The sequence below is a fragment of the Trachinotus anak genome, unplaced genomic scaffold (genome assembly GCF_046630095.1).
Source record: "Trachinotus anak isolate AG129_WGS33_773 ecotype Australia unplaced genomic scaffold, CSIRO_AGI_Tana_v1 ptg000018l, whole genome shotgun sequence".
Classification (NCBI taxonomy): Eukaryota; Metazoa; Chordata; class Actinopteri; order Carangiformes; family Carangidae; genus Trachinotus; species Trachinotus anak.
Genome location: NW_027273869.1, coordinates 9,589,400 through 9,603,160, shown reverse-complemented (window position 1 = coordinate 9,603,160; position 13,761 = coordinate 9,589,400). Strand labels below are relative to the sequence as shown.

General features: G+C 41.5%; 1 protein-coding gene across 5 annotated transcripts in view; it reads right to left on the bottom strand.

The window, feature by feature from the left end:
• Nucleotides 1–12,772, bottom strand: part of mdfic (MyoD family inhibitor domain containing) — a 118,937-nt gene extending 106,165 nt beyond the window's left edge. The window contains exons 1-2 of one of the 5 annotated variants that reach the window (XM_071501746.1): nt 12,571–12,772; nt 817–976 (exon numbers count right to left, since the gene is read on the bottom strand). In XM_071501746.1, coding sequence (XP_071357847.1) covers nt 817–910 — 94 coding nt within the window. In that variant the 5' untranslated portion in view covers nt 911–976; nt 12,571–12,772. Of the gene's footprint in view, nt 1–816; nt 1,010–1,274; nt 1,866–12,570 lie in introns of those variants that run through there. The other 4 variants (XM_071501747.1, XM_071501748.1, XM_071501745.1 and 1 more) reach the window with 4 other exon arrangements.
• Nucleotides 12,773–13,761: the final 989 nt, after the last annotated feature.

The following is a 13,761-nucleotide window of genomic DNA, read 5'->3' as shown; positions in this document are numbered from 1 at the left end:
TTTGAAGGAAAATGAAAAGGGGGTGTGGGGGTAAGCTTATTTTACATGTGATAATCTTAGGGGCAACTAGAAAGTTAATTAAAAACTATAATTGGCTGTGGTTGCTGTTAATAGTCACCAGGGCGTTTCTTCAGACTTTATTGAGGAAAAAGCAAAAACATTATCAAGGCTTAACACTGGAGCACAGATACTGATGTATACTAAAAGTAACATGAATATAATTTAAGAAGACAAGGCTGATATTGTCCCAGGCACACTGATAAATGCTGATTTGTACCAGTAATCTGTTAATGCATTCATTGACTCACTTGTATTACTCACTCTGTGTTTGCTTTTTAACCGTTTCCCTCACGTTTGACCAGGAAAGCGAGAGTTCTTCACAGAACTGATGTCACTGATATTTATAGCTCAGTTTCATTTTTAGTGCACTGGCAGCATGAAGAGAAAAATAAATAAATAAATAAATAAATATTCACAAAAGAGAACTTCATGTGCACATGAGCCGTGCATTATCCAGCATGGATTCCTAAATGTTTGCATGTCACAGGGCGTTTGAACATGCACACCTACTGTATGGTTTATGACCACAAGAGTTTGGGTGACAGAACCAATGAAAGCAGAGTTATGTTGTTATTTACACTTTGGGGGTCATTTTTCCTGCCTATCCTGCCAATCAAATATTGGTTAAATCACTACTAAGGACCTTTGAGACTCTGCTCAGGCACCCACTGAACTCCAGACCCCACTTTTTATCACCTCAATTTAATTTTGTCGTCCCCATGCTATTCATGTCTGGCCTGTCCTGTGTGCCCTTACCGTGCGAGTCTGACAGCAGGGGATTTGTCTCTTGCAGGGGGCCCTTGCCTGGCCCTGCCGGCTCATCCGGAGGAAGGACGGTCTCCTTGGACATGAGACAGTCGTCTTTTCGGGACACACACGGCAGAAGAAGTTCCTCCCTTTCCCTCAGCCCTCAGCGCTGTGAAAACCAATGTCTCACCATCAGCACAGGCTTGAAGACACGAAGCAACACCGTGCGGGTCATTAGTCAACTTGAGAAAGTCGTCTGCTTATTCACACACCGAGAAAGTGACGTCGAGCTCCAGTAAAACTTAGTGGAAATTTCCCTTCCCTCGCTTTTTACATAAACTTGTCGACAGAGACCATGTGCAGTCCATTTGTTCACACACTCCCTTTTCTTTATCAAAAAGCGACGGACGCCTGCTAAGTGCTGTTTATAGCAAAAGCGGACATGTTGTTTATAAAGCATAACTTACCTTTCAAACATGACAACTCCCTCGCTTCAAATCTGACTTATTCCCATCCTTCCTTCCTCCAACTCTTTCCCCGTGACGGTGGGAAGAAAAACAAGAAACTGGGTGAAAGAGTCACTCTGCGTCCACAAACTTAGCTTCGCGTAACTTTAGTCCAGAGGTTGTTGACGTAAAAAAAAAAATATCAATAATAATGCTCGCTACGCCTGCGACGTTCAGTGGCGGTAGTTTTTCTCAGAGTAGTTGCGTCTAAAACATTTTCATCATATCCGGATTCCTGCACTACAGCCAGCGAAGCCACTCTTGACTCACTTTGCTTCCCTTGGCGGCAGAGAAGTGAACAAAGCCCTCCCTAAACATGTGTTCCTCAAAAATAAAGTTAGGGAAAACTTTAAAACAGCATGAAATACAGTCTGCCGGGGCTTTTTAATCTACTCCTCTGTGTTTTAAAATGTGTTTGAATGAATATGGAGCGTTAAAATATCTGTCAAAATGTACTTACTGAGCCCTGAATTGGGACTAAAACATTCAATTAAAAAACCTTCAGACCTGCTGTGAAGTTTACACAATCACGACCGAGTCGCACCGTTGTCATGGTGACAGTTTATTCTTATCATGTGACTTTATTTTATTTTATTTTTTTCAAATTAGCTCATCTGTTTTCAGGAAGGTCACTAATGAGCCTTCAATTGAATTTTTAAAAAGTGTAGCTGGATTTTTTTTTTTTATTCAGTTGTATCATATAAGATGTTTTTGAACACATAAAGCCATCATCAGTGATCATTCAAAATGTCATTCAGTGAAACTTTACGTTTCTATGTCCTCTTATTGTCTAACCATTGTTTATTTACAAGGTTACAATATGATTCACTGTTCATTTTCTTTAACAGCTCAGTGTTGTTTCAGTGGCTTGATACTTCATGACTTTTGCTAATTTTGTTAGAATGGGTTATAAACATAATTTCTGTTTGGGGTCTCAGAGACAGGTTTTCATATGGTTCATTTATGTGACTGGTGTTGACAGTACTTCTTTCTAAATCAAAATACATTAAGTCTACTGGAATCTCTATTACTCTAGTTCTATAACATTTTGTTTATGAGAGGTTTAAGGTAAGTAAGAGGTGGGAGTTAATCCCCTCTGGGATCAAACTGACCCCAGACATAAGCGAGGTCACTCTGTAGGATAACATACTGTAAATTTTTTGTTTTATGCAGTTTTAGCACAAAAAAAAAGCATATATTTGTTTATGAATATTACACTTAACATATAAAACATGGACTATTTCCTCATTTAGTGTCATCAAAGTGCTTTATGATCATGACCATATTTTGTCACCTTCATGAAACAATAGAGACATGAAACCAATTCCAATAAAACCCAAGGTTTAAACTCTAATTTTGTGCCCCCAAGAACTGTGCTTCATTGAAAGCCCCAGTATCTGAAGCATTTTTGGTGTAATACTTTGTAACCTCAGTCACAAACTCAGCCCTGTATCTCTATGAAGAATATGAATAAATCTGCTGCAGGAAGTCAACTGGAAAGTTAGCCAACATGAGTTAAAAGTTTGAAAAACTATATACAGTATATACAAGAGAAATAAAATCTCAAAAGCCGGTCTGGTGCCAACATCATCTTTTACTTTTCTCCATTTCAATTCATATATAATTCATTTTAAATAAATGGCAACGGAGCCACATGCTGTGTCCTCTGCGTAGTCACTAGGGTGTTGTTAGTGCAGTGTCTTGCTGATTGCCATCATAGGCATTGAACCCAATTGGTAACAGTATAAGTGAGATTTAAGCCTTGGTAACATGAGAGTGTGGAGGTGATTGATGTGAAATATGCCCTCCCTCATTGACTGGCTGAACTCCATTTTCTGCTCCTAATGCAGAAATCACTCCGGGTCCCCAGCATAATGATTTACGATGAATCTGTGTCAATGTTGAACTCCGCAAACCCCACGTAATCCATCTTGCAGATATACCTACCTACCCCGCCCCACCTTGCCTGCTCTCACCCGCCCGTTCCCTGCGTTGGTGATGGGAAGGTAAGGAATGCAGCTCTCTCTCTCTCTCTTCGTCTATAAGTGTTGAATCCATTACAGGGCTGATGTGTAATCACAGAGGACCTCTGTGCCCCCTCAGACTGTAATTACTTGGATACAGATACTCCCTCACTCCATCCCCTAGAGCTGCTCAAAGCCAAGAACTCCGTTAACCAGCATGCAGTGCTTTCAGCTTGCCTATCTGGGTGGCAATGTGTAGATATATTTGAGAGATGGGGCCTGTAAGAAAAAATCATGGGTAAAATTACATTTAAGTAATGGGATTTTGACCTTGCAGTGTGTAATGGCCACAGTTCACCTCGGAGATTGAATCCCGCAGAGAGCAAATCAAAGTCTGCACCTCGAAAAACTGACTGCAAGATCCTCCCCACATATGGAAATCATTTGAGGACTGTACATGCAACATGACTGCACCGTGAAATCAACCCCCGACGTCTGTCTTTGTCTCTCTTACACAGTGACACCGCTGTTGCTGCTGACAAACATTATCTTGTGTGTGATCATGTGCATAGTGTCATCCCCGACTCCCTCCCTCCACCTTCAAAATAAGTCAAAGTGGAGGCGGCTGTGTAGACACAGTGGGCTGTCACACTGTGTCAAGCGGCGGTGTCAGTGTTGCATCTGTTGCAGTCACATCTCAGAAGACACGAGGAAACGTCTCTCTGTTGACTTCATCTGTTTGTTTGGCAGCTTGCCTGATTGCTGGAGTGTGTAGTGGTGAAGAGAAGCGCCGGCTCAGTTGGTGCACACGCTGCCGACAAGCCTAATCCTCCTTCGCTGGGAAAGGAGGGAATCTGGCCCCAAACAAACACGCATCTCTGTGTATGGCTTTCCCCGGCACACACACAAACCCCAAAAAACCCACTGCAAGCTTCATGTCTTCCACCTCCCACATTGTATTAGGCAAGGCATTGTGGATCTCTGCTCCTTTCTTGAATGCATTTTATAATAAAATCACTTTAAAGCAACGCTTTGACATTTTGGGAAATATATTTATTAGATTTCTTGACAAGAATTAAATGAGAAAATTGATTCAATCTCAGGACTGTTCAGTAAGTTTGTAGCTGGAGCCAGCGATCAGTTACAGCTTAATATAGTATCAAGGCTGGAAACTGTGCAAACTGTGCAAAGGCAGCAAAGTCTGGCTTCAGTTATAGTCATAGTGCCGACGTAAGAGTGGTATCAAACTACTGATCTAACTCGGAAAGTAAATATTTCCCAAAATGTTGAGCTGTAGTGTTCCTTGAACACAGTGATAACAGCATGTTCGCAGCGGTGAGAGGCATGTGTTTCGTTCGCGGGTACACCTGTATCATTAACGGTGAGGCTCCCCTCTTATCATCAGCTTCTTACTCACCACATTTGTTTTTTGTGACAGAGTAAAACTTTTGCAGAAACTGATCTGAAAAGCAGAAAATGGCTGTAGGACAGAACATCTGTAATCATTCCTAATGAGCTTATTCCGCAGCAGACTGCGATCCTAATAGAAATGCAAAAGTTGGCCCGCACTGGCCTTTGTGTCGACTTTAATGGCCAGGCGAAAGAGTTGAGGTGCCGTTTTAAACAGCTAGAACCAGCACCTGTGCCTGATCAAATCTTCAAAGATTTTACACACAGGTCCATGCAGAATGAGTAGAAGTTAATAAGTAAGGCTTTTTCAAGATGACCGTGACACCAGCTGAACCCTGACGCCCTCAGATGATTAATAGCATTGTGGTAAATCCTTTTTTTTTTCCTCCAAGTAAAGGATTGTTTGAGGCTGTCTGATCAAAACTTTCAACCTTTTATTGGCCCAACTGTCAAAGGAGGCAGACTCTGTGTTTGGCAGTTTGAGTCATTCTGTCTGGACGGGGAATGGACATGAATAGGGCATGAATTGATGGACTCATGAAGGAAAATCTCTCTGTGATCAGAATGAGGCCTGTTGCTGCAACTGATTAGTGTTTCAATGCAAACAAACACCCTATTCCTCCAGGAACAGGGACGCTGGAAGTTGAATAATGACTGACTTTCAGATCGTGTAACTGCACATCTGGACGCCAAGATTGGATTGAGAAGAGTGCACATAATCAGTTACAAATGTTCATGCAAAAGAACCAGACTTCATAAATATGTATCACTTGGATAAAAAAAAAAAAAAAAAAAAAAAAAAAAAGAGTGAATAGCAGGTGATCGGCGATTAATACTGACATTAAAAGCAAGAACCCAGTTGACGGGTTATCGCAATAACTTGGGCCAGGCGATGCAAAATCCACATGTAAAGAGGACACCTGTGCCACAGCTTTAGAGCCAATTCAAAATGGCTTCCGCTGGCTCCTGGAAGAACATGACATCAAAGTTGCCACCCATCTGTGATTAATTTATCTTTATTGACAATCCTCCAAAGCCACCGTGACAGCAATTGTGTTTGACCCATCATTCAGGCTCATTGCTCTGCCATATGCTGATGTTTTGATGATATGTGGAAACCAGAAAAAGGTGGAATCTGGTTGAAAATCTTGGATCTAAATGCGGAGACCACCTGATATGAGGCACGGAAATAGTCACACACTGATACACTCACACGTCAGCGCCGTGTTCGTCTCTTATTAGTCACCTCTTAATTTCTTCAGCATCATAAACACATGGAACAAACACATCTTACATGATGACATTATGACAGGCAACTTTACACTGCATTCATGCCACTCAGGCTCACAGGGACGCTGAATTATTAGACCACATTGTGACAATTGATGCAATGTTACAAGTTCGTGACAGAGGCGACTTGTAGCTGCTTATGTGATCTGAACCTTCAGGCACACACTTAGTGAGATATGCTCGCGATCACTGCAGCTGTGAATTAGCAGCAGCAGCTTAATGCTGGAATGAAACTGTCATTATTCCGAGTTTTCAGATGTTATTGCGTGCATCTCTAACCTGAATTATAATGAGTGAATGAATTGGATATATTTAAATGTTGGGTTTTTACTCAAAGTTTTGTGCCTTCTTTGTCCTTTGCCGCCTTTGTTGTCCAACATGGAATGATAATCAAAAATGTCAGACTGTTTGGATTTCTATGATCCTTCACAGATTAGCGATTAGCATAAACCATAAGCCAAGCTAAAGCGACGCTAGCTAAAATCACAGTGGGATCCATATGTGTTAGGGCGTGATGCCTCATAGGCTGTGTGTCCTGCTTTGAGCTTTCTCACATGGTGCCAGCACACACCCTTGAGTCCTGTTAGTGAAACCCCCCGGATTGAGGCACATCAAATTTTACTCACAGCCACGTGCAGCCACCCACATGCACCCAAACGCACAAATGATGCACAAACAAAGCACAAATATGCTCCCATACTCATGCAGTAACTCTCTCTGTCTCTCATACACACACACACACACACACACACACACACGTCCCTGCACGCTCCTCCACAGTCCACAAACATACCTATTTCTTGATTAATTGGATGCCCTGCCTAAGCTTCCTAGATTAGGCTTTGACATAGGTTATAATTAAATAAGACAAATTCAGGAAGTGTATGAAATCCCCCATTTCCTGAACAGAAATGTGAGTTTTAATTTACCTCATGCCGAGACGAGCTGTGGTCACCTGCAGAGAGCCAATTCACTGTGCATCGCTCGGCGCATGATGTCTGGCTTGGACAGAATGCGTCGTTAAAATAAACCCCCAATGCCAATTTATGGAACAGCGGTCAAATATTTATCCAGTTGATGAGCTGGGCTGTGTGTTCCTCCCTGACAATAATTAAAGACAAACCCAAGCTAAAGGTGAGCAGCAGCCATGACATCACTTCACGACGGCGCTCACATGGCCTAGTTTGAATAGGCAGGCAGTGGACAATGCAAAAGTGCTGTGATTTTTTTTTTTTTTTTTTGACTACTGAAGTAAAAAGGGAGGATGGATGTGTGATGTAGCTTTAGTTGTTTTTTCCTTTTAGCATGTGCTGATGCATGCTGGGTAATCATCCTAAATGTCAAAGTGACTGCTTATCCAAACTAACTTAACCTCCTCAACAGCTGTGGCGACAATAAGCAACGTCAGTCTGGGAAACTGGAATAAATGAGTCTGCTTCGTCGATCTGAACCTTTCACCTCCACCAAAGCACAACACACACACACCCGCACTCGACATGACACAGTGGAATCTCAGTCTAATTCTCTCATCTGGAAAAAGGAGTATATTCCCAATCTTCCCCTGCACACACACAATACACTTCAAAGATATGAGAATGAAGCCTTGATGCCCTTATTCCCCATATGGCTGCCTGCTACCTCCTCAGTGGAGGCTATTGAGATGTAGGCATGAATGGGTATGAATGGGGCGCTGGGTTGTGTGTGCTGTGGGAAGGGCCTGTTGTGAGTGCTGGGGTTTCTCAGACAGGGATCACAGCCTGAGGTGCTGCATGTGTCCAATGAACAGTGCTGAGCACCCTGGGATAACAATGAGAGCAGAGCAGTTCTGAAAATCAATAAACTGCTGGAGCTCTCCGTGGTCTCCTTCATAGAGAAATAACAGCATACCAGAGTCTATCTGTGTCTCTTTCTTTTCTCTTCTTTCTCTTTTTACCCTCTCTTTCTCCTCAGCTTTTGTTTTTATATAAACACATAAAAAAGTCGGGCACGTAAAATGAAGTAAGGTCAGAAAAAATGTGTGCCAGTGATACAGTGCATGGCACACAGTAAACACAGACTCCTCTGCATTCGTTCTTTATGCAACAAGGATATTTTCTATATATCTTTTGGTTAAATATGCCCCTATAAATGTCACATCTAATCCACAGACTCACAGCATTAACGTGAAGATTGGGAGACGTGCATGGAAACAAGTCAGGATGGGAAAAAAAGGGGGGATTTTGTAAATCTCCCATCAAAGTTGTCTAATTATGTTAATCAAGAATTCTTCAAATGTCAGTGTTGCTGGAGAGGATGAGATTTGGAGAGAAAGTGCTGTAAATGATGAACCAACCAATCAGCTGGACCACAATGATGGTAATGACATTAATTAATTAAAGTTGGACATAGAAAAGAGGCAGGCTTAAATCATGGGCACACTTCAAGAGTGAACACATGAATTAATATCAGGAATCAATTTGTTGCAAGATAAATATTTTCTTACGCTGAATCAGCATAGATTTGCTCCGCGTTTATGGAAATTAAGAGTTTTGCTCCCGTATGAGAAATCTGCCATCTGACAGAACACCTCACTGACAGAACTAAATTAGTAGATGCATGCGTGTGAGACTGATTTTTTTTTTTTTTTTTTTATTTTTTTTTTTTTTTTACACCAGTTAAATAGTAATAACCAAAATCCACCTAGTGGCACTTCTAAAGCTCACAGACATGTTATATCTTGTTTGTTTAATACTTACAAAGACTGAAGCATAAAAATCCAAGTGTAAACTTGTTTGTACATTCTGGTGTTTGTAGGGATAAAACAGGGGCTTTAAATGTTAAAACATGAGCTTTAGAGTTGCTGCTAGGCAGATTGTATCAGTTGTGTTCCCCAGATTTCGTTCCCTCCTGACAGGCCTGGTTGCAGCTTTGCATTTCCTCAGTGGTGTTGATCTTTCTTTTTTTAAACTCTTGGCCAGAAATCAAATAAGCATATTTCCCCAAACTATCGTTTCAACAGATATAAAGTATTCTGTAAATATTTCCGATTTTCTGTACATTTCTGTGTTGATACATGGTGGATGTTAAGTTAGGACATAAAGAAAAATAATAAAGACAGTCAAGTAGCTTTTGAAATACAAAAAAAAAATCCAACTCAAAAGAATTATAAATGTATTCTTAAGCACAATAAAGTATGAGTGTGCTCAGTAAAACACATGCTTTCAGGCTCCAGGATGTGTGGGGGCAGGGTACAGTAGCAGACATTAAAAACAATCAAGCTGTTTATTGTGTTTGCAATAATTAGATCTTTAACAGCGGGAGGCTTTTTCCCTCTGATTCCCTAATTTGATACAGTATCGTCTCATCACCGTGCCGCAGGTTAGCCACATAGGGAGGAAACATTAATCTAATCTAACACTTTCATTCAAAACTCCAGGGGATCTCTGCTTAGTGTTGCAATCTCAGACTATTAAATTAATGTTGTTGTTTGTTTCATGCTGGAACAAATAGGATATGCTTGATGAATTAGTTCTTTTGCTGAGCAGAAAATTGGACAATTTAAGTGATGAACTGTAATGGCTGTGGCATTATTAACATACCTGTGTGTAATATTGGATAACTAACAGACTGGGATTTAAATATAGTGATATCACTTCATTTTAGCATTTATATCAATTTGATGAAGTGAATCATATTGAGCCTTGGAGCTTTTCTGTGATATACGATCACTCCTAAGACACATGAATAATTTGTTTGATATGTTGCCTGGACAGCCTTGTAATTCTTGATTACTGACTGCATGTAATGTAGATTATTAAAGCTCCTGTTACATGCATTTCAACCGGAGGAGAGAGTCAGACAAAATGCATTAAATGTATATGCAAAATAAACTTTTTTTTTAATTTTAAACTTATTTGAGCCCTGACAGTCAGTGATGTGTCATCCACTCTCTGAGCCACAAATATGGACTGTGGTATAATTCCCATAACACCTCAGAACTCTCTGGAATGGGCTTGAGACAGAACAAAACATTACACCCCATTTGCATGTCATTAGGAAAATGGAAAGCCACCTCCCCCTGTGGGTTTAACCCCTTATAAATATATTTAAATATATAAATATCATGAATACATTAATTGATATTGCCCTCACAACACAACCACTAAAAGCATGCCACAGTCCCACTGTGGAGCAGCTTTGTCTCTCATGGGAGAGGTCATGCGTGCCAACGGCTCCATACACACCTGGAAACATGCACACAAAGCTCCACACACACACACACACACACACACCCACACACACACACACACCCAAACAAAAATCAGTCCAACTTGGCCGCACATTTCAACATTTCAACTTCTTCCTGACCTTCTCATAAACACACACAGAGAGCCTCACACTCCACCCTCTATAAAAAAGTCACACACACGTCCTTCCTCGCCACCCACACCTCCCTGTCACATAATCTCGGGCCTCCTTCTGACTTTACAACACAGACTGTCTCTCTCTGTCTTTCTCTACTTTTCCCCCCCTGCTCTCCCTCGCCTTTCTCTCTGTTTTCATGGATCAGCAGAGAGAGCAATTACATCAGCGTCGGTCTGGCAGCTGGGAGATGAAGAGCTGAGTGGCTATGGGCAAACACCTGGCCACGGTTAGAGGAGCAGAGCAGGAGCAGAGCAGGAGCAGGAAGAGTAGGAGGCAGGAGGCAGGAGGAGGAGGAGGAGGAGGAGGAGATGCAGTGTAGACAGATGTGCTGCAGGTTCTTTGGGCTGTCGGGAGGCCTGGAAGCTGTGTGTGTGTGTGTGTGTGTGTGTGTGTGTGTGTGCGTGTGTGTGTGTGTGTGTGAGTTCTGATGGGGAGCAGCGAAGCACAAACATGAGAACCCACAAGATATGTGTATGTGTGTGTGTTTGTAAATCATGAGTGTGGTTGAGTCAAGTCAGTGAAGCCCTAAAACAACCCCCCATCACAAGCAGTTAACATTACAATCATTCACAGCAGTCAAAACTCCGCACCACCAAAGTTTCAGGCTATCCATTCAGCCTGCGTCTGCCTTTCTACTTATTGACAGAGTCACACCCATTTGCATTACAAAAGAAAACTGTTTGAAAATATGCACAAAACATGTCATCTCTGATATAGCTTCAAACACGCTCAAAAACACCGTTAAAAACTGCACCGAAACTCAACTGTGAAGAGGACAATAGAATATAAAACACTTGCTGTGCTGCCATTTCCTCTAATCTGTTGCTGAGGGACATTTAATTTTTATATGAAGAGAGAAGAAGGAGAGAAAGAAAGGGTGCAAATGACATGAGAGAGACTGAGTGGTAGATGGACAGAGAGAGAGAGAGAGAGAGAGAGAGAGAGAGAGGCAGTGGGGTTGCGTGAGGATCACAGGTCTGCTCTTTGACCTCAGTCTAACCTCCAGGAGGCCTTTCGGACAGACATGTGGTTGCCATCTGGCCTGGCTCACCATGCTGATTATTCTTAAATGCTACTTGGATTGTGCTGCTATGGCTGATTTAGCTTTAGTTTAGTTCACAGCTGAAGTCGGTTTATCTCTTGCCTAAAGTAACAGTGTCACACAAGAAAAACTGCGTTTTTACTGACTATTTATAATTTGTATTTTTAGTGGTTATATGAATCCAAGCAGTTGTGATCAAACCAAATTCTGGTGACCTTGCAAATGTTGTCTGTTTGATTTGATCTGATTCCCATCTAATAAGTCATCAGTACATTTGCTAAAGTTAAGCATTATTGAGAGGTGCAGACATTTTCCAATTCCATTTTTATAACAATATTACAGTTAGTACTTTGCAGACAAAGATTCTAGATGCAAATGCATAAGGTCATAAAATAACAAGCTACCAAACTGAAGACTCAGATGTGTGCTTTTTTAAAAATTTATTTTCTTTTTTAAAGCAAACTACGTTGATACGAGCATGACTTCAGATTTTCTACTACTGGGCAGCCACTCTGTGTTTATATATCCAAGCTTAAAAAAAAAATGGATGCTGAATGGCCATGAAGTATAACAATATAGAGCAGGTTGAAGTGGCACTTCAGATGGAGCTCAGTTGTGAGCTTGCACAGGCCCAGTGTAGACAGCAGAGCTAATTAAAGTGACAGCTTATGTATTTAAAGAGACAAACAAAACCTGGCTGGAATGCTTGTGTTGTACAGTGCCGTCGATGTAAACTGCAGCCCTTCCTTTCTTACATTCTTGGCTGACAGTGAACAAGGTGGCGGCGAATGGGAGTCACCTCCAGACTTCCACTTAGGTTGTGGAAATGTTATCAAGTAATATAAAAACATAGAGATTAATGGTATGTTTTATAACCTGCTGTCAAAGCTTACTTGTACAAGCCAGACTCCACCACAAATTCAACAAAGCGAGACGGACGTGTAGGTTGTTTTGGCTGAGAAGAGGCTTCCCTAGTAAGGATGGAGCCGCAGGCCCACAGCACATTTAACAGCTACAACAAATACTGACATGTCTTCAAAGATAAACCAACATATACAAACACACACCAAGAGAGCAGCTGACTATGCGTACACAGATGTTCCTTCAATGCGGACATTCTCCACTGACTTAATTATATTTTACTTACAGGAGCATGGAGGAAAATCCACATTGTAGGCTGAGTTTGTAAGAGACCAGGAGACGAATGAGGACAGAGTTCCAGACTCACAAGGTCGAGGTAGAAAAGCAACAACTGGCCCTACATGGTCAGTGTTACAATGAATAGTTATTATCAGAGAAGTAGGCAGACAGTCAGCCTCAAACAGGACATGTGACGTCATGCAGGAAGGAAGCCGACACAGAGAGCACAGACAACATGGACTCAGTGGCCAAGGTGCAAATGTTCACTGGGGAGTGCAGTGTATGTGCTGTGGCTGTTTGATGGGAAACAGCTGTGTGGACAGGTGACCGGTCTGGTAATTGACAGGTGAGGAACAGCAGGATCAGAGCAGGGGGAATAATGTAAAGGAAGGATGAATCTGAAGAAATGATGACAATACTAGATAAACATATCTTTATATGTGATCTGAAATTGGAATACATTCAAAAGTATGAAAACATTTTAAAAACACCAGTTTTCGAGATCTCCCACAAACCTGTCTTCACACCATGTTTTCATTGAATATAGTGTAAACATGTTACTTCTTCTACAAATAGGATGAAGACCTTGAGAAGGAACTAATACAGTTTCATCTGAGGACTAAATGAAGTTTTTTCTGAAAGATAAATATTGGCACAAGAGGTGTATAATAGTTTTTTATCAGCTGTGGATCTCACTATAATACAGGTGCATGTACAGACACTGATCTTTGTTCTCTGCAGCTCTAACCCAACTCAGTGGCACTTGTTGTGGACAAGTGTAAAACCACAGCACGCCTCCTAGCCAATTAACAGTAAAATCAACCCAAACAGATTTCCAATTGATAAATCTTTAATGATACGAGGGATTTTACACAAATGCACACTTGACAGTGCTAATTTAAAGCAAATAAGAAGCTTGATTAAAAATTCCCCAGGCATGGTGGGGGAAGATAAATGTTTGAATAATTTATCAGATTTAATTGACACGACTGCGATGTTGTAAACAGAAATGTTTTGATGTTCGTAATGCATTTTGACATGTTGAGATTTTGGGCCGGTTCCAAGGAAGAGAGCGGTGGAATTTGAGAGAGCGGGGAGAGATTCGTGGGGGGTTTGGGGGGGGGCACTCCAGGAAGTGAAAGAGGCAGAGGAGGAAGAGGGGGATGAAGGGGGAGAGAAGCAAATCAACCCGTCGTAC